The sequence below is a fragment of the Heliangelus exortis genome, chromosome 6, assembly GCF_036169615.1.
Source record: "Heliangelus exortis chromosome 6, bHelExo1.hap1, whole genome shotgun sequence".
Classification (NCBI taxonomy): Eukaryota; Metazoa; Chordata; class Aves; order Apodiformes; family Trochilidae; genus Heliangelus; species Heliangelus exortis.
Window position 1 is genome coordinate 22,808,902 of NC_092427.1, and position 20,376 is coordinate 22,829,277.

A 20,376-nucleotide genomic window follows, 5' to 3' on the forward strand; every position below is an offset into this window, starting at 1 on the left:
CTGCAAAATGCTTCCACTCTTCTGTGCTCTACTGATAAACAGTTTTTGACAAAAAACTCTCCTACGTTTCATAAGAAAATGCTGATTATTCAAACCCAAAAGCCTTTCTAATACTGCATACTTTTCAGTGAAATTGTGGTTGACAAGATCCATACTCACAACCTGATAAATTACACTATTCAAAAATAATGGTTTTGTTTTATTTCCAGGGCAAATAGGAAGATCTGAGGAAGTTCTTGTGGTTTTGTTTACAATATTAAATGATAAGAATTCCTATAGTACTAAATGTAAACAAATGTCAAATACTTGATTTTAGGAGAACCACTGTAACATATTGGTTTCCTGTGATCACTAAAAAGTCAGACATTCTCATTTTAAACATTAGAATGATAACTAAATCTAGCAGCTCAATAAATGCAGTTCTATAAGAAGATGCCGGTAAATTAATATAATTATACCATCTAATCCAACTGTAGAGGAACTGCAGGGACATTTTTTTATTAATAGAGAGAGCACACTACCAGGAATCCATCTTAAAATAGTGTTTATCTTTTTAATAATTAGGAGCAGGTAGTTAAATGCAATGACAAGTCTAATAAATAGAGAATCTCTAAACATTGTGAATAGGATTATCATGATATATTTATCTTAGTTTATTTTTAAAACTTTAAATCTCTAAAAGGTCTGAAAAACCTCTTAACTGACTTTTATGGGGTTCCTATAATCCTATTTATAAAAGGAAAGTTTCCATGTTCATTCACTGATGTAGGTCCTCAGAATACTGTTTAAAGATTTTTCTTATTTAAATAAGATTTATGAGACAATATATTTTGGAAAAATGCCACAGCTTTACAAGCGTGGGATTGGGAAGTGCTGACAAGGTTCAAAAAGGCAACTCAAAAGCAGCCTTATTCATCACAAGAAAATATTGGCTCAAATCTGAACAGAAAGTAATTATAATTTCCAAAGCAGACTTAGGTCTTAGATATATTAAAGGTACAGTGTTACAAGGGATGCTACTGAAAAACACAGTGATGGTTAAGGTAGCACCTATGGCACCACCACCAAAGGAAGGAAAATTTGGATTTTTTTATAAAACACCTAAAACTGGTAATTTAATACATAGTTTTTAAGCCTCCTGCTAGTAGAAATCTGGGGGAGTTAAGTGTATTGGTCACAAAAGGATTACAAAATCAAATAATTATTTTCTACTGATGATGTGTTTTTCTCTTAGAATATTTCATACCATTTCAAACTTATTCTGCCATGTGCCCAATTTATAATCTGGCTTGGAAGTGGCTACAGTGCTGAAAAAAGAGCACATCAGCATTGGGTCAGAAAGCAGCTGCCCTCATCAGGTCAGTTGCTGGTCTGTGACGAGAATGGCAGTGAAGAAAGGGAAAGTTGTTCTCAGTGAAGTTTGGTGCTACATTACAAATTCCAGTAATCTGGGTATGCAGATGTGGGTATAGTAAAGCCAGCTTGGTGCTTGTGTTGTCAGATGATGAATCCTTCTTCTACACGTAGGAAAGTTTTCTGTCTCATGAGCCCAAGAGTCCTTCCTTGCTGCCACTTGGCTCAGCACCCCGCTGCTTTGGCTCTGTGGAGCTCCAGCGTAGCCCTGCTTATCCAGGGGATTTTCCAAGAAGTCCTTCTTGAATTCTTTGCCAGCCAGGCCTGTAAAGAAGATATGCTGTGGGATTTACTATCTCAGACTGAAATAATTTATGATTATTATTGCAGGACAGAAACATTGCTGGGAAACATTGAAAATTAATTCAGTACATTCGAAGCATGAATCGTGCTTTATTGGTGAGAGCAGTAAAAGATCTTCTGTTAACTGTTAATCCATGTATCTTTGTCATATGCATGAGGCACTCCTATAGTTCTGAACAGTTCTTTGTATCTGTCTTTGCAATTGAGGTTGGTTAATGACTTTGCAACAAAATTTTAAATATATGTTGAACTGAAAACAAATGCAGTGCAGATAGGCTTCAGCTAGAAGACACTGGTTTTGATTCTTCATGCCATTATAACAAAAGGCATTGGAAAACGTGCTTATGTGAATGGATGTAACTCCACTGTGCTCATTCATGCCAACTAAAATTCTGACCTCTGATGACCGATACTTTTACTGACATCATAATTATATTGCAGAGTGATGAAGAGCTAGGAAACAGTTGCCCCCAGTCTTAGAGAACATATGATATTTCATATTTACTTCCTTTCCATCAGTGAAAATGTCACCTGTAATGTCATTAGAACAGTACTCGAGAATAATCTGTAGGAAGCTGCCTTGCCCTGTGACTTGGCTGTTATATAATTGCAAGTGTGTTCTTTTCATTTTGTTGCAGATAACCATCTAAAAAAAATGTTTCTAATCATATGTCTAAAGTTAAGCTGTATCTGTGTACTCCTCAGTTCACCTCTTTGGCACATCTGAGTGCACAGAGTTGGATGGCAGGAAGAAAACAACAAAAACCAAGAAACAAAGCCAGAAAGGACCAGGCTCAGCTTAGAGCAAAAGTGTTGAGGGACCTAAGTGAAGGAAAGATATGGGGGCAAAATTTGTTGTTCATATGTCTGGCCCCAAGGCATTAGGGAATGATAAATAGGTTAAAATTCATGACTGGCTCATGGAAGTGGAGAGTGGGCATCCAGAAATACATGGGGAGAGCAGGGAAGTGTCTGTATTGCATCAGAGGTTGAGGTAACCTGGAAAGAGTGGAAAGATGAATGGCAAAGCAAGTGAAAAGATATAGGTTTTATTGCTGTAATCTTTCACTTGTATTCATGCATCTTTGGGCTAAACTGAACAAGGAGTACTGGTGTTTAAAGACATCTGAATCACTTTACACATCAGCTTTCGTAAGATTCTGAAAGTCTGTAGGTGCACCATGATGTTAGACTTGTGAGGTTAATGAAAGTTTTGCAGCCTGGATATTCAGCCTTAAAATATTAGGATAGTCTGGTTGTAACCAGAGCTGATAAGCCACTGGAGTAAATTTCAGGAAAAAAAAAGAAATTATTCCTATTATTAAAGTATTTGTTGTCAGACCTGGGAGCTCACATCAATCTATCATCAAATATCTATCTGCATGTCAACCTATTCTGCCTCTGACTTGAATGAATGTATTCTTTCTACTGCAAAAATAACTGAAAACCACCTTAGACAACTAGGCAGTACAGATGAGGTCATGAAAGTTTAGTAAATTTTTATGTCATTTCTATAACCATGTTTGTGTTTGAGGTGCCAAGATGTCTTTTTTCAATATATCAGAATCTAGCAGAGTAGCTGTGGTTGAATAAGTGCCTCCAACTCTGGTAGCACAGATCATTAGATCTTTTTTTATTATTATTCCTCTTCAAGACTTATTCTCATTTTGTGACATCAATTTTGAAAAGGGTTTATTTCTTTGTCTCGTAAGAATATCTTACTCTGCTGGTTTGTGTTTGTTTATTTAATGGTGTTCCCATTGAAAATTAGTAACTGCTCTAGAAATGGGTCTGAGATTAACTCTTCTGGATTAAAAATTAAAGGCATCTGATCTGATACACTTTGAAAACAGGAGTAGAAAACAGTTATTTTATGTCAAAGCATACTTTAAATTACTCCCCAGATTAACTTGACATTAAATCTGATTCACTGTAATAGAAATGGATTTCTTTAATACCTGATCTAGAATCTACATGACGAAAATTTAAAATTTATTTTGGTTACATTTCTTCTTTATGTAAAAGATATTGAAAAGTATCCAACTGTAGAATATTGTCTGTATTTTAAGATATATGCTGACCTATGCAAAGCTAGAATCACTTTTTCCAGACAGCAAATTTTAAATATCATAAAATCTTAAGATTAATAGGAAAATTATGCATAATATTTATAGTCCTAAATTGTCCAAACAGTTATTCCATGAATCACATCTTTTTCTTTTGAGTGCACATATACCTGCTTTTTCATATGTTTATTTTCCCTGCACATCTCTTTTTAATTTCATGTTCATGAGCCTCCAGCAAATTTCTTCATAGAGATACGTAAGCATTTATGGTAGCTTGGTTACTGTATTAAATGTCAGTATCTCAGCTCGGGCTCGGTCACATTTCATTCATATTCCTTGGCTGCCTATGGTGAGAAAGGCTTTAATCTGACTTTTTTGCACTGTCAGTGAATCAATCAGGCATCACAACATCGATTTTCTTGAAAGGAAGCCGACTCATCTTTTAACAATCATTGCATTTGCCTTAAATTTTAAAAAGCTTGATTAGGTTTCTTATTGCTTGTGATCTCCCAGCCTCATGGTGAGAGCACCTTTTCCACTTCAGTCTGTATTTACTTACACCTCTAACAACTGTAGCAATATGAAGTTTATAATAAGCTGGAGCAAAGTTTCCAGCTGTGCATTTACCTTCCAGGGTACTGTTTGGTAATCCTTTTGCTTTTCCCTGATTTTTTTGAGGAGTATCTTTGCTATGATAAGAAATATGGTTGGGGTTTTTTTTTTTTGTTTTTTTTTTTTTCTTTCTTTGTCTGTATATCATTGCATGAAATGGAAATGTCTGGTCAATGTTAAGACTGAAATCTCTCACTCATCTTTTGGAATTACATCCTTGAATCCTGAATCAACTTAATAATCACTTAAAATCCAAGTTCCTTAAATGTTCTTTAATTTGATTATCTGGTCAACAATAACCATCAAATATGGCATTAATTAAACCCCAAAACCAACAGAAATAATGAGCTGAGGTAGATATAAAATAGCTTAGAAGATTCTTCCCCTAGTATGGTCAAATACAGCATTACTGATCATTGCATAGCAGATTGGGCAAACTACTGGCTTACACCTCTGAGTAACGTTACTTTAGATTAAAGTGAATAATTTGATTTAAAACTGAGGGTTCAAATTTTAAAATATGCTGCAATAGGAGAATTTGAAAACAGTGTGTTGTTTGAAAAAATGACAGCAAATCACAATATATAGTTATACTCTCTAAACAACTGTTTCACTGCCTGTTTTTTTTTTTTTTTTTTTTTTTAGACACAAGGTTTTTCTAAATCTTTAGTAAGTGTGTAAACAAATATTATGTTAAAATATTGAATGAAGAATTTACTAGTTTTCTATTTTGAAGTGAAAATCTAGCCAGGTACTTATTTTGAAAGAATGTCAAGGCTTTGCAGAGATCTTGAGGAATAGTGATTTATTCAGGTGAGCTATGAAAAATGAAACACAGTTTAGCACTTATGTTAGTGGTGACCATGAGAGAGAGATGAACTCTTCAGGTAGATTTCATGTCCCTAGAGAAGTACATTTAAGGATGTAGTACTTAGTATATTTAAGGATGTTAGTATTTTCATCACCCTGAAGACTTCAGTTTTTAATTTCTGAGCCCTAGAAAGGTGCAGGCATTAAGAACAGAATTTCATGTTATTAAAATCTGGTTTTGAAATTTTCTTACAAACCACTTTTTGCCTAGAAGCCCAGTAATTTTCCAGCTGAAAGCTCTTTCTGGTATAGTATTTGTGAAGATAACAAATGGAGCATTTCTAGGCAGTCTCACAAGTAATTAAATATAGCTGGATGAATTTTTTGTTGTGTAGTTATTTTTGAAATCAGTATAGGACTTTTTTAAAGAAAATGATGGAGTGGTGTATCATTTAGCAACTAAGAAAAATGGTCATTGGACAGAAATCCTGAGAATTATTTTTGGTTTTTTTTTTTTGTTTGTTTGTCTGTTTTTGTTGGGGTTTTTTTGCCATAAGAGCACAAGAGGTGCTTTATAAGTACAGTCCATGTAATTTGCCTTGGAAAAGGATGCTGAATCTGATGCTCGAGTTAGCAGGGCCAGTTGTGCTATGTTTTAGCTCCTTAGAATGGAGTGATAATTATTTAAGGAACATTCTCTCTAAAACAAAGAAGCAAATGCATCTCTTCTGTAGGACACATGGCATATTCTGAAAATTTCTGCCATAATCCATTGGGGCTGAGAGCTATCCTTTGTGTTATGATGTTAAGGAAAGTGTATGCTGCAAAATTTATTTGATGAGCAAATGTAATTTCAATGTTATTCTTTTAATGAATAGTCTCTCAACATTGTCACAACCAGCTTGAAGACTAAGTTCTCAATTTTCAGTCTAGTCTTCTCATAATATTTAAAGTTTATAGAAACTGGCAAACTACAGTCAGCTACGTATATGTTGATCAACAAAAGATTAATGTAACTTGAAGGTGAAGTACAGCCTATGTTTGCTAAGTTTTTTAAATTTAAACAAAACAAGGCAAAAATAATACTTTTGGTGACAGATTCTGAACTGTACCTTCTGCAGGATGCTCTGTTTCAAACGTGGAACATCAACAAACTGGAAGCTGTGAAAATATAGGTTTTTAATTAATTTTAATCACATTTTAATTAACATGCTGATAACCAGTTTGCTTGAGCAGCATGTTTTAAATCGGGGAAGACAATGTGAACAGCAGTTGGTGTTAGTACATGGTATTGAGACAGATGAGTTAAAGCACTTTGTGGGATGTGTAAGAACAAATTTTTGAGTCCAGTAGAGCAAAACCCTAGAGAATTCCGTGGTAAGGGCAGGGTTCCATCATAGTGTCCTCTAAATTAGAGCAAGGCTGCAGCTTGCTGCTTTCTGCATAATGATTTCACAGTCTATTTGTCTATTTTTATTGTATATGGAAGATACAGGGGAAACTCTTATGGGTAGCATGAATTAAAGCAAAGCAAACACCAGCAACTAAGGAATAACTTCTAATCCAGTTTACCTTCCCAGTCCTACAAAGCCTGAACACTGTGTACTGAGGTGCTGAGCACTTGGCAGGCTGAGGAAAATGGCAGCCACATGTCAGGCATGGACTAGGAATCTTTTACAGTTCCTGTCACTGTCTTCAGAAACAAACCCAATATGCATATAGCCCAGTGTGCATACTGTATCCTAGATAATGGATTCAATGTATTATCATTCAAGAATAAGTTTTTTGAAATATTCTTCCTGATGAGCTGCAGGGACTTGTTTCTGTTTAATTCTACTCATACTGAAGTATTAAAGGACAGAGCTAGTCAAGGACAGACAGTAAATCTCAGTTTCTTACCAAGCCTTAATTCAAATTTAGTTTCTTGTGTAGACAAATCCTACATCAAGCTCACACATGTAAATAGGAATGGTCATGTTACGTTTCATCCTATTTATGATCATCCTTAAAGAATATGGGGGGAAAATTCATGCACGTAGTTCTTTCCTCTTAAACATTTATATATCTCTCAAGTGTCTTTAAGCTTTTCTAATGTTCTACTTCTCATTACCAAGACCTACTTTGAAGTACTTCGATTTGACAGTTCTTCAGCAGAACATTTATTTTTAACAATTCCAAATGCCAGAAATTAGATTTGTGCATAACATGAAGTGCTAGATTCTCACATCTCCTAATTTTTTTATTCTTCATTTTAATTGCAGAATTAAAATTTAAAATAAAAACCATGTTCATATTTTTACATTGTTATATTACATTACCTGTACTGTATCCTTTCTTCAGAACCACTGAGATGGTAATGATTTTACAGCAAAATTGTACTGTAATTACTACAGCTGTTTTGCTATAGCATTTATGTCTTGCTCTGTCTTTGAATGAAAAGTTCTTGTAGTGAAAATAGATTTGTGTAAGCTGCTAATTTTTCAGTAATAAAGATAGCTGAATTAAGGTGGTGACATTCTGGGCAGCTTATGGTTTAATATTTTATTCCACAGTCTGTGATAGTTCATAATGCAAATATTTGTGTTTTTTACATTTCACAGTTCTAGCACAACAGAGATTTGTGATCTGTACACTGCTCAGATACATTGGTTCTGTCATCCCATCTGGAAAGTGTGATTATATATTAAAAGTATACCTTTTTATTCTGTTAATGCAAGTGTTTAGTTAAGGTAGGGTAGTAGGGAAGTAGTACTTCTAATGACAAGTTAGAGACTGGACTGAAGGACTGAGGATTGTCTTGGTTATTACACTGAATGCAATGATGAGTTATTGGGCCAGCTGAACCAAATACCCTGATTCATCTGATGGCATAACTGCACATAGACAACCCCTAATTGTGTTCTGTGGGATGAGTTCAGTAGAAATCCCCTATTATAAAATATCTTAAAGTTGAATCAGATTGTTTTGGCAGTATCAAGCTGAAGACATTATGTTATAGATAACTCTTCTGCAGTCAGATATGGAGTGGCAAAGATATCTGGAAAAAAGAGAATAGGATGGGGGTCAGAGAGATAACTGCAGTACCACATTTGACCATATCCTTAAAGTGCATAGGAGGGACCACCAGTTAAAAAAACATTTCTTCTGTAATATCTTTTTATATAGGTCCTTCAGTTGATTTAATATAATTATATGGGGATGATAAGTTGTAGGTATGTTGAGAGAAATGAACTGGAAGAGGGCACCCTAAGCAACCAAATTTCATGTTCTGCCCATGGAAATCAACAGATCAGAAATAATTAGAAAATCATTCAGGGCCCACATTGCCTACCAGGACCCAGATTCTATAGCTTGATGTCTCAAAGAACTATTAAAAAAATCTAAAAGCTACCAGAAGTGCTAGCATTTAAGGATTGACTACATCTATATATGTTGGACCTGTTTTACACAGCAAGGAAATTCTTTCCTGATTCTAATTCCTGTATTAGGGAAATGAAAATGTGAATTGTATACAAAAATGTAATATCTAACGTAGTTTAATTACAAAGAAATCACAGAACAAATTGTCATTATTTAACATTAGTGAACAAAAATTTCCTGAGTTTGCTCATATGTGACCTTATCAAGGGGAGGTGAGGATATTTGTGCTGTCATAAATTAAGATTTTTTGGTCATTAAGCATTAGGTTGTTTTTAGTGCTGAATGGTTACCAATCTTCTGTCTTCAACAACTGCAGAAATTGCACCAAAAAGGCTTTCAAAAGACACCAACATATTTATTTAGTAATAATCTAGAAAATGTTTTCAGTACAAAATTATTAGTTCTGGTTAATGCAGTCTTAAATAAAAGAACTCCAGTTCACTTTATATGTGATAACTTGTCTTTAATGTTTCTAAAAGGGCTTTCTACCTCTTTGTATGCTGTTTTCAAAGGATAAGTATCAACATACTTCAACACTGCTTTTCTGGTCCCAAGTAATGAAGGAGATATTCAGCATGTTGATTCAGGATGGGTATGCCAGTGACTTCAGGGTGAATGAAAGGAGAGAAAGGATAAAAGAGCAATGAGAGATCCATTTTGAAACCCTTATCATTCTGTGATAATTGGTAAGCTGATAAGATACCACTGCACAGGAAGGTACTGTCTAATCTATGAGTTTTGAGAGTAGCTAAAGCAAACTATACCAGGCAGCAGAGGGAACACAGGAGGGAGAAGGCAACAGAAGTATTGGAGCAAGTCCAGAGGACACCCACAAAGATTGTTAGAGGGCTGGAGCACCTCTCCTATGAAGACAGTCTGAGAAATTTGGGATTTTTCATCTCACGGAAGAGAAGACTCTGGGGAAGCAGCTATAGCAGTTGTTCAGAACCTGAAGGTGCCTACAGGAAATGTAGCAATAGACTGAGGGTTTGTGGTTTTAAGCTGAAAGAGGAAAGATTTAGATTAGACATTAGGAAGAAATTCTTTAGTGTCAAGGTGGTGAGACGCTGGCACCTTGCCAAGGGAAACTGTTGATGCCTCATCCCTGGAAGTGTTCAAGGCCAGGTTGGATGGGACTGTGAGCAACCTGGTCTGGTGGAAACTGTCCCTGTCCCTGCAGGGGGTTGGAACTAGATGATCTTTAAGGTCCTTTCCAATCCAAATCATACTATGATTCTATGATTTTCAGATCATTAAATTTATGTAGTTTTGGCAGTCTTTTGACAAGAGAGATTCTGTTTTCTGGGCTTTGTTATAAGATCAAATATTTAGTGTATTGCAGTTGTATTAAAGTGATCTGGACCAAGTGAAGAGGAGAGGAACTGTGGCATAATACTATCATCTGGAGAAATGCATTTTGCAGAAAGTCTTTTAAAACAATAAGAATCTCCTATGGCCCTGCAACCATCCCTGGGGCAGAAGTAGGTCATGATCTTTCTTACACATCTGGGAGGTGCATTGTGGTGATTGTGAGCTGTGATGTAGGGCTGGAAGCACTCTTCAGAAGGACAGAGTGAGATGTGTCCACACTCCTCTGAAAATTTCCTGTGGCACAGAGGTTTGGATACAAGTTTCTTGCTCGAATGCAGAGCCACCACTCAAATGTGAGTGTGTGGTGATCTATGTAGAAATGTATTTCTTCTACCATGGAAAATTCTTTTTTTTTTTAATAATGGAGGGGACTCCTTATGAAGATTTAGAGGTTTAATGTCTGCCTTTTAGCAGCTGCTCCTATCACAAGTTTTTTAAACAGATATGGGGAACAAGGGCTGTGTACCCTTTCTGTATGTTTATCACATTATTTCCAGCAAATACAAGTAAAGATGTGCTGAAAGTTTTCCATCACCTTCAAGCATGGGTGTTGGCAGGTGATGAGTTTACATTTGATTTCCCAATTTGTTTGTTGACAGTGAATTTATCTGGATTATCATGGAAACTTTTGAGACATACAAAATGTTCAGGCACCAGGGACACGGTAACCCTGAATATTCATACACCCTGGGGAGTGAGAGGTTGGAGAGCAGCCCTGCTGAAAGGGATCTGGGGGCTCTGATCGGTGGCAAGTTGAGCATGAGCCAACAGCGTGCCCTGGCAGCCAGGAGGGCCAACAGAGTCCTGGGGTGCATCAAGCAGGGCATTGCCAGCTGGCTGAGGGAGGTGATTGTCCCTCTTTACTCTGCACTGGTACATCCCCATCTTGAGTACTGTGAGCAGTTTTGGGTGCCATAGTACAAAAAGGACATAGAGCTACTGGAAAGTCTCCAGAGGAGGGCTACGAGGCTAGTGAAGGGTTAAGAGGGAAAGCCATATGAGGAACAGCTAAAGGCTGTTGGTCTGTTCAGCCTGGAGGAAACCTCGTCTCAGCTCACTGCTTCCTCACTAGGGAAGGAGGAGGAGCAGGTGCTGACCTCTGCTCTCTGGTGACCAGTGATGGAACCCAAGGGAATGGTAGAGATGTGCTGGGGGAAGTTTAGGTTAGAGATCAGGAAAAGGTTTTTCACCCAGAGGGTGGTCAAGCAGTGGAACAGGCTCCCCAGGGAAGTAATTATGGCACCAAGCCTGCCTGAGTTCAGGGAGGGTTTGGATGACGCTCTCAGGCACATGGTGTGATTCTTGGGGTGCCCTACAAAGGGACAGGGGTTGGACTTGATCCTGATGTGTCCCTTCCAACTCAGCAGATTCTGTGATTCTATGTTTCTATGATTTGTCAACTTCAAGATGAAATAGCTTTAGCTAGCACTCTAGTATGTACGCTTTTATGTTTACTTGTTAGATTCAACAGCAGGCAGATAAAACACTGGAATGGAAGTACATAGTCAATAATTTAAATTTTGAGGTTTTTTTTCATTAAGCTCCAGTCTGGAAAGCATTTGAACAGAAATTAGCACTGATGATGGTTCATTAGCAGAAGTGAGATAAAAATTTGAAGAAAACTTCAAGCTTGTCTGGAATAGGTTTCATTCTGTGCCTTCCTTCTGTCTTTCTTGTGCACAAAGGAAGGTAAGAGAAATGCACATGTGAGATAACATACGTTGACTGTACTGCTGAAAGTTAATTTCAGGAAAGATTGAGTAACAAAAGGAGGCAAGAGAGATATCAGGGAAGAGCAGCAGCAACAGGATCCCAGATGAGCCTCCTCCTTTTTGGTGGCTCTTTGGAGAGGCAGGGGATGATGATGGAGGTGATGCTGAAAGCATCAGAGATGCAAGCATTAAACCCTTAGTGTTATTAAGGTTAAGACACTAAGACTTCTCTTGCACTTGCCTTTTGTTTATTGGCAAATATGCACAACTTGAAAACTGCTTTAGAGAACTTTGATCAGTTCATGGTTTCTGGTGAAAACTGTGTAAGACTTCATGGCTGTCTCTGATCTCAGAAAGGTGTTAAAGAAAACTTAGGAATTTTGATTAAGTTTTGATTAAACCTTAAAACACACTTGAACCTGTTACTAAATGAGATTCAAAGGATAAGGTTTTACAGTATTATAATGCTTAATAATAAATTTATAGGATGAGTAAGGTAAAATGAAGTCTGATGGAGAATGCCTGCCTGAAGTAAAACCACTTCATATAGCATAAACATGACAAATACTTAAACAGCCAAGGCAATTCTATCACCATGAAAATGCAGTTTTATCATGAAGAGACTGTAAATTGGGATATGTATTATATTGCTGTGTAACTTCTGTTTTAATTCTTGAATATGGGATTGAAGTTTTGGTGTATCAAAATGTTGGCTGAATTAACAGTGTATTCAATATTTATTTTCTAGTGACTAAATCATAACTACAGATCAGTGTGTACCACTCATATGCTTAAAATAATCATGAAATGAATGTGATTCGTGAAACCCTTAGCAACCAAAAGGCTTTCTCTGCATATGCTGAGACACAGCAGTGGCTGAGAAGTAATTTCATAAAATCCATTTGCAGCACTGGAAATGTGATACATCTTTCTTGCATTTCTCATTATCAGAATTTATTGAGAGGCAGCATCTCTAATCAGACTGCATTTGAAACTGCATTTTCATTATTTTAGGGAATTGAAATGCACATCAGGGTCTGAGTCAACAGCTGTTAGTTCCAATCCTTGCTCTCCACTGTTGTGCTGGCCTTGCCTAGACTGGAAAAGTGTCCCTGTATCCACGTGTATTTCCCTACTGTAATCTAAAAAACCTTGTAAAGTGAGCCATTTGGAAGCCCTGTTAATTGACCACTTTGTAGCTGCAGATAGGAGCAGGGCAGCAGGAGGAGCTTTCCTCCTGTTTATCCTCCTGAATCTTTATTACCATATTCTGGCTATTTCTCCAGAATCTCTCATCCATTTGTATGGGTCTTGTCTTTTATAGCCACCTATTATAAATATTACAAATATATTATCTGGGGTTTTCCTTATTCACACTCAGTATTTTTCTTCCATCTTGCAGAAAACACAAAGTAGGAATTATCTCCTTGGTCATAATAAAAAGTTTGTAGTAAACTGTATATTGCAATTTTTTTACTTGAAAAAGTAAGAACACAGACTTTGTGCGTGGCTTATTTTTATTATTATGATCTGGTTTTTATTCCTTGTCTACTTTATTTTAAAGTAATTGTCAGTGGGAATTGTATAGTTAGTTAAAGATTTATTTTATATATGCATTTTATTAATAGTAAAATGTAAAAATCAAATCATATCAAAACACATAAGATAATTAGAATTTGGTCTGGTTTTGTAGGGAATTTTAGAATTTAAGTGAAGTAGTGGTGTGTTTTATTTATTGTGACTTTTTCAAATTTTGCTATTTCTGTTTTGGATTTCTCCTAATTAAAATATTTACCTGAATCTCAAATGAGTCTGAAAACTGGCCAATATTCAGCAATTCCCAGTCATGAACAATGGAAATTTTAGCTCATCTATTTGAAGTAGCCTGATCCCAGAATCCGAGTTGTTTTACAGAGCTACACATTTGAGATTCAGGTACTATCCTCCACTTTACTTTTGATTTCACCTTATGAATAAGCCCATTTTTAGTGTGTATTTTTTGTTTTGTTTGAAGGGTCAAACCACTTGTGCGATAAAGATTTCAACAACCCACTTTATTTCTTACTCAGTATTAAATTGTCCAAACAAAACATGAAGATTTTTTACAGAAAATATTAATTCTGTCTGTTCTTGAACTTTTTAACATGTCAGTATTTACTCATAATCTTTTCAAGGCATTAATACATTTGATGCAGGGTGAGGCTTTCCTCAGCTTGTTCCTGCTATTTACAGCTTGTAGTTGGAGTGCATTGTGATTATTGAATATTAATACAAATAGCTATTCCTCTGTAATTAGAATGTGGTTATTATTTTCAAAGAATTACCTGTGTGTTCACTGCCCATTCTCAACAGTGAATTCTATTAATCTGAATCCAAATCAGTGAATTCTATTAATTTTAAAATATAATGGGAAGAAGGGTTAGTTTATAGTTTACAATTTATTACACTTCTCCTTCAATAGAATCTCTGGCAAAAGTAATCTTTTTCTGTACAAAGTTTCCAAAACAGTTTTAAGTGTAGCTCAGATGTGTAAAGCTGTTTTTTGGTTGGTTGGTTTTGTGTTTTGGGTTTTTTTTCTTTTTTTTCAGTGTTCAGTGGTGGGGAGACTCAGGTGGCAGATAGAGGCAGTCTTTGGTAAAGCAAACACAGGGTCTTTTTCTCAGGCTCAGAAGTTAACTTCAGGCTTAATTCTCCCCTTCTGCTTCTTGAAAACTGTTAAACTGAACCTTTAACTCTCATTTATTCTCAGTAGTCACAGATAATTTATTTTCCCTTGGAAAAGGAACAGGGTGTGTTCAAAATCTGAAATTGAGATTGCCCAATTCATCTCTCTCTCTGCCTTACAATCTCCCTTCTTAAGTAATTCAACCCCAGCACCTTTCTTTGTAATCTTTTAAATGTCTGCTTAAGGCAATTATTCAATATCTCAAAAGTATTTCTCTTGTAGAACTTTGCTTGAGTCCATAGAAGAAAACATTTCCTCATTAGACATTGCAAAAAGTCTTACTTATTCACTGATTCCCTATCTTCCTTTTTTCTTTTTTTCTTTTCTTTTTTTTCTTTTTTCTTCTTTTTTTTCTTCCATGTAGTTTCTGAAACTGTGATAAGAAACCTTCTCAAAACCCTAAAATCTATCCACAGTTAATTTGGTACAACGCCTAAAAGAAAATTTATCAGAACTTTAATGTAATCATGGCAGAATTATAATGAGGAAGGAGGGAACAATTGAGTAATGGTTTTGATACTCTTAATCATGAATATGCTACTTTAACTCCTAGGGAAAATGCTCATTTTTTTCTGGTTTGATTGTGGGTGTGTCCTAAAGTTTGTTGCCCACAGTTGGCTATAGGCATCAGGTGCCTGGGGAGATGAGGACCAGGTTACTGGTCCCAGTAACTTCAGATCTGGCACAGCTTGAGACAGGTAGGAGCAGAGCACATTTGGATTGTCTGTAAAAGCTTTTAATACCTCGGTGCTGTTAATGTTGTTTACCCAATGTGACAGAAGATGGTTCCCCACCCACACCCTTTATTAATTGCAGATGCCTCTCCCTTACAAACTGGAGCTGCAGTGTTCAGTTTTTCTTAGAGAAAAAAAAATCTTTCTCTAGAAATCTCTTTCATGTTATGTCATGTTAACTCTGCATACCATTCTCTTAACACCTTAAACCAGTTGAAAGAGTCCATTTTTTGGTTTCAGAAAATAGCCACTCGGTTTTTTTCTTGTTGGTGACTATTATTTCTTAATAGAACAGCTCACAGGCAGAGTAATAAAATTAGCTCCAGCTTTAAGTAGCATTTCAGGTTTTCTAATGGCATTTCTCATGACTGTTTCTGATTTATCATACTTAATCAAAAGAATAAAAAAGAAAAAAAAAAAAAAAAAAAAAGAAAATCCTGCCCAGTGCAGCTGGAGTAATAATTCTTTTTTGTTACTTTTTCTTCTTCTTTTTACAATCTTTTTGTTGTCTTTGGCTGGTTAAACATTGAATCTTGAAGTTTGTGAAATCACTGTGCATTCAAAGTTCAAATGGAAACAACTGAGAAATTGGCTCTAATTTTGAAGTTAGACTTTGAAGTTGTCTCTGCTTTGGGCAAATGCCTGGTTCAGGTGGAGGTCCCTTCCAACTGAAATTATCTCTTTGTTTATCTGCTCTGGGTCAGCAAACATTTTTGAAGACACATTCACAAAGTGTGGATGCATGAGATGTCGAGGTTTAATCATACAGATTTTGCTCATTTGTAATTCTCTAACATTTTAGAATCACTTTAATTTTGCCTGAGCAGCTTTTCCAAATTGACCAGTCTGCTACTGTGTTCCCTCTCCTAGGATATGTATTATAAGTACAGGGCAAGTTACATCAGTTGACTACTACCTATGCAGCAAGATATTGGAAGTTCATTGGGGTTTAAAGGCTCCCCCAGAGACTCCTTTCCTCCTGCAAGTGTGTAAATGCTTTCACGTATCTGTCATCTGCTTTATGCCCTGAAAAAATATAGAACCACTGCAAGCCATAGCATGTGAAACCATTTTGAGCTAACATGGTTCTACTGTGCCTAAGCCCGTGCTGTGAAGGGTTATATTTTTAAATTAATTTCTGCTTCCACTTCAGCAAGTGAGGTTCAGAGCCATTGCTCAGTCAGGCACTGAGGGGTCAGTGCAAGTTTTAGCATCACCTTACAGCTATTTGCAAATAGTGACTACGATGCTGCCAGACTCCCCTGGCCATTTTGAGACCTACAGTGTGTGTGTTGGGTACTGCAAGGGGAGTGTCTATGAATTACCTCTTCAGTTTAGAGGTACCTCTGCCTCCCCCTGTGTAAGGTTATTTGTGTAGTAGTTGCACTCTCATATTATTTCATCCACCTACTTCACTTCTCTTGAGAAAATAAAGTTTACATGTGACACTGATGCACTGTGGAAAATAACAACTGAATATGGTTGCTAAGAGCCTTATTTGTGTTGTGTTGTGCTCAATGCTAATTTTAATTGAATTAAGACTTTGGACTACTAAGGAGGCTGATCTTAAAATTCCATTTGCTAAAATTATCCATGCAGGCTTGGACATAACTATATTTACACTATATAAATATAAAGAAAAACTATGAAAATGGTTTTATGATGGAACAGTACTTTCCAAGTTTATGAGAGATTAGGTTTTAATATATACTATATTTTAAAAATTAATACATTTTAATTAGGTTTATTAGCCTAATAAAATGACATATAGGTATTATATTTTTATATAACATAATGTATATATTATACATGCTCTTCCACATGATAAATAAGACATTTTTTCTGGCAGCAAGGTCAGCTTAGTGATGACTTAGTTTCAATCCTATTTCTAATTACATGCTTGTTTCACACAATTATTTCACATTTCATACACATAAAAAAGTAACACGAAATTTGTGTTAAAAAAATGATTTATCTTTATTTTAAAGAAAGCCTTTATCTTACATGCCATGAACTGTAGATTATTTTGTCTCAGTGGTATAGAACAAAAAGATGAAAAATAGCTGTGCTGCCTCAAGTCAGAGCTCTACACATTTCCCTCCAGTGCTATGAGTACCCTGTATGGTTAAGCTGAGCAGTGTCAGAAGTGTTGTCATCAAAAAGTTTAGGAAAAAATTGGCATTTGAGTAGTTTATCTGTCTGAGTGTATTGCTACAAAGGCACAGGTTGATGAACTACAGAATCCCATTTGGTTGTATCTGTGTTTGTAATATAAAAGAATGTTCTCAAAACTAAAAGTAAAAAGCACACTTAGAAAAATACTTGGATTTTTCTAATGCCACAGGCAGCACCTTTTGTCTAGAATGATGATGAATTTTCTCTAAACACAGGAACAATGCAATGGAACTCCACATTAGCTCACGCTAAGAAGAAATACAAATTCTGCAGCAAAAACATACTGGAGGCCTAAATAAAAATTAAAAAAAATAAAGCAAAATCAGTATACAGTGGGTATTATAATAAAAATTATAATCTTCTAAGCACAGAAAATTATAGTATGACAACTTGCAAGGTTTTATTTATTATTTAAACAAACTTAGAGACTCGGGCATAACAATAATGTCATTGTGGTGGTCGTTACTGAGTCCTCTCTGGCTTACTGGGGTGTATATGCCTTTTCTTAATGGGTCTTAAAAGTCATAGTCTCTTTCCTCTACTTTGTGTGTTGTGTAGGCTCCAATGTTTCAAACAGAAAATCATCACACTGATTTTTTTTTATTTTTTTTTTTTTTTCAGATTAAGATGCTTGGTAAAGCAGCTGGAGAAGGGTGACATTAATGTGGTGGATTTAAAGAAGAATATTGAATATGCAGCATCTGTGCTGGAGGCAGTTTATATTGATGAAACCAGGTAAGTGTGAGGGGAAAAAAACCAAAAAGCAAAGATTGTTGGGAATCATATTTTAGAAATATGGTCTTTGTAAGTGATGTAAACTGAAGGTCTCTGCACATCAGAAGAATTGTATGTGTCTCTTAGGACTTTTAGTGACAAGGTTAAAGCAAGTAAGATTCCAAAGGTCAGATAAAACAGTCATCTGGAGAGTTTGCCTAGTTCTTGTCTCTCTCACTTGTCAAATGTCCACAGGATAAAGTCTTAAGAATTTTTTGAAGGATGGATTTTCTTTCCCACACAGGCTGCATACTGATAACCGTGCTGAGGACTGTATAGCTGAAAAAAAAAATTGGCTGTTTTGGAATGAAATGTTCATAGAGATGAGTCAGAATATCTATCTGTAATATCTGTAGTCTGGCCTGTAAATACATAAATTTATGAAAAGCTGGGATATATTTTATAATATTTCATGCTTTGTTTATGATTATAGTTTCTGGCAGTATTAGTGGCAATCATCTTTAATGTGAGGTGACTCCAATTAAATTAGAAGTTCCAACTACTCGGCTTCTTTTAAGACTTTTAAGATATATACTATATATAAAGACTTTTAAGATATATACTATACTGAACTTAAGTACCTAATTTACAGTTTTTATTTCAGTGTGCTGGCCTCTTTAAGGTTTTTCAAAGCAGAATGATCCTGTAAAGGTGTCTACCAAAACTTCTTCAATACTGCTGGAGCATGCAGTGTATGTCTTGGTTCCATACTACATTGTCTGCCTCTCTCCTGGTTATTTCATGGACCTGAATCTCTGTCTGTCATCCCCTGCCTCCTCTTGCAAATCTACATATTTAGTAATGTGCTTAAAGTTCTGCTCTGACTTTTTCCTGGTTCTTTTACTTTGATGGGAGTTTGGGGCACTATGTAGCCTATTATTTGAAAAGAGAAGAATGAAAACAATAGCAAATCAAGCTGGTACCATTTTTCAGAGTTTATATTACAGACTAGGTTGGCACCACTTGTACTGGTGTCCTGCTCTTAGAGTGCTTGCATTACTTCTGTAAAAAGCTGACAAAACTCAGGTAACAGGGAAAACTTTCCTGAGCAGTCTCCCAGCTGCAATATGGTTCTTGGGGACAGTTTCAAAAGTATTGCTTGTGATTCCAAGTTAAATGCACCAAGTTAAATGAAAAGCATTAGGGACCTCAGTGACTCACATGTCAGTGACAAAAGTGTCACTCACATGCAAAAGGGCTCACGTGTTATGAAGATGTTTACAGATTCAGTTAAATTAAGCTTAGGAAAACCATACAGTGTGATTTCCAGAGGACCTGGACTTTGTTAGAAAACTGAATTAATTTAAATATTTTAAAATCTTGGTAGTTCATATACCACTGTAGATATATTTATATCACTTTTGGTGGCTCACTTAATCAATCTTATTTTACATTAAATCAAGTGTCGATTTAGGGATTTACCTTAGTTTATAGTTGTATTTGTATTTAAATTGATACAGGGACTTTGGTAGACAGGTATAAGAAATGATCAACAGACTTCTTCCTGGGCTCATATTACCACAATAGAAGCCATTAAATTTCATTTTCCTACAACTGTTCTCAACATAAATCTGGTTGATGCACCTTATGTGCTTAATAAGATTTGAAAGATTGTAGTTGTCTGCTCCTGGTATTACAGAACACCATGTCACCACCAGTGGCCAGAGCTTCTGTGTATACTTCTGTCCCAGTTTAGGACCAGTTGATACCAATCAAGTCTCTGCTCACTCCCTCCCATCCCCACTGTGGGACAGGGAGGAGCAAATCCACCTTGAGGATCATTAATCAAGACAAGGACAGGGAGGTTTGCATTCCTCAATAACAGGCAAAAACCAGATAGATTCAACTTGGGAAGGAAAAAACCTAATTTAATCCACCAGGAGAGAGAGAAAACATGGTCAGATCTTAATACCTTCTCCCCTACACACACACACCCTCCCTTCTTCCTGAGCCCAAATGTCTTCACTCGTGCTTAACCAAATTTTCTTTCCCATGTTATCATTATTCATACTATAAGTAACAGCTAAAAATGAAATTATTTTAATAAAAGCTATATTTAAAGTTTTATTCTCTTATTTTTAGTGGTTTGCATTTTATACCCCATATTCTTCCTTTTGGTTTATAGTATTTGATTTTGGTTTTAATTTCTCTACTGTGGAGTAATGCAGTCTCCATGAGATTCAGACACTGTGATGCATTTTCTGGAATCTGGTGATCCTTGTGTTAACTTTCTGCTAAAAATATGGGCTTAGCGTCCACTT

The 20,376-nt window shown here is 36.0% G+C and overlaps 1 protein-coding gene across 3 annotated transcripts in view; it reads left to right on the forward strand.

Annotated features, from left to right (window-relative positions):
* The window catches only part of PDE1A (phosphodiesterase 1A), a 175,478-nt gene that overhangs the window by 103,591 nt on the left and 51,511 nt on the right, over positions 1-20,376 (forward strand). For all 3 annotated transcript variants that reach the window (XM_071747188.1, XM_071747190.1, XM_071747191.1), the window contains one exon: positions 17,963-18,076. In XM_071747188.1, coding sequence (XP_071603289.1) covers positions 17,963-18,076 — 114 coding nt within the window. The remainder of the gene's footprint in view (positions 1-17,962; positions 18,077-20,376) is intronic.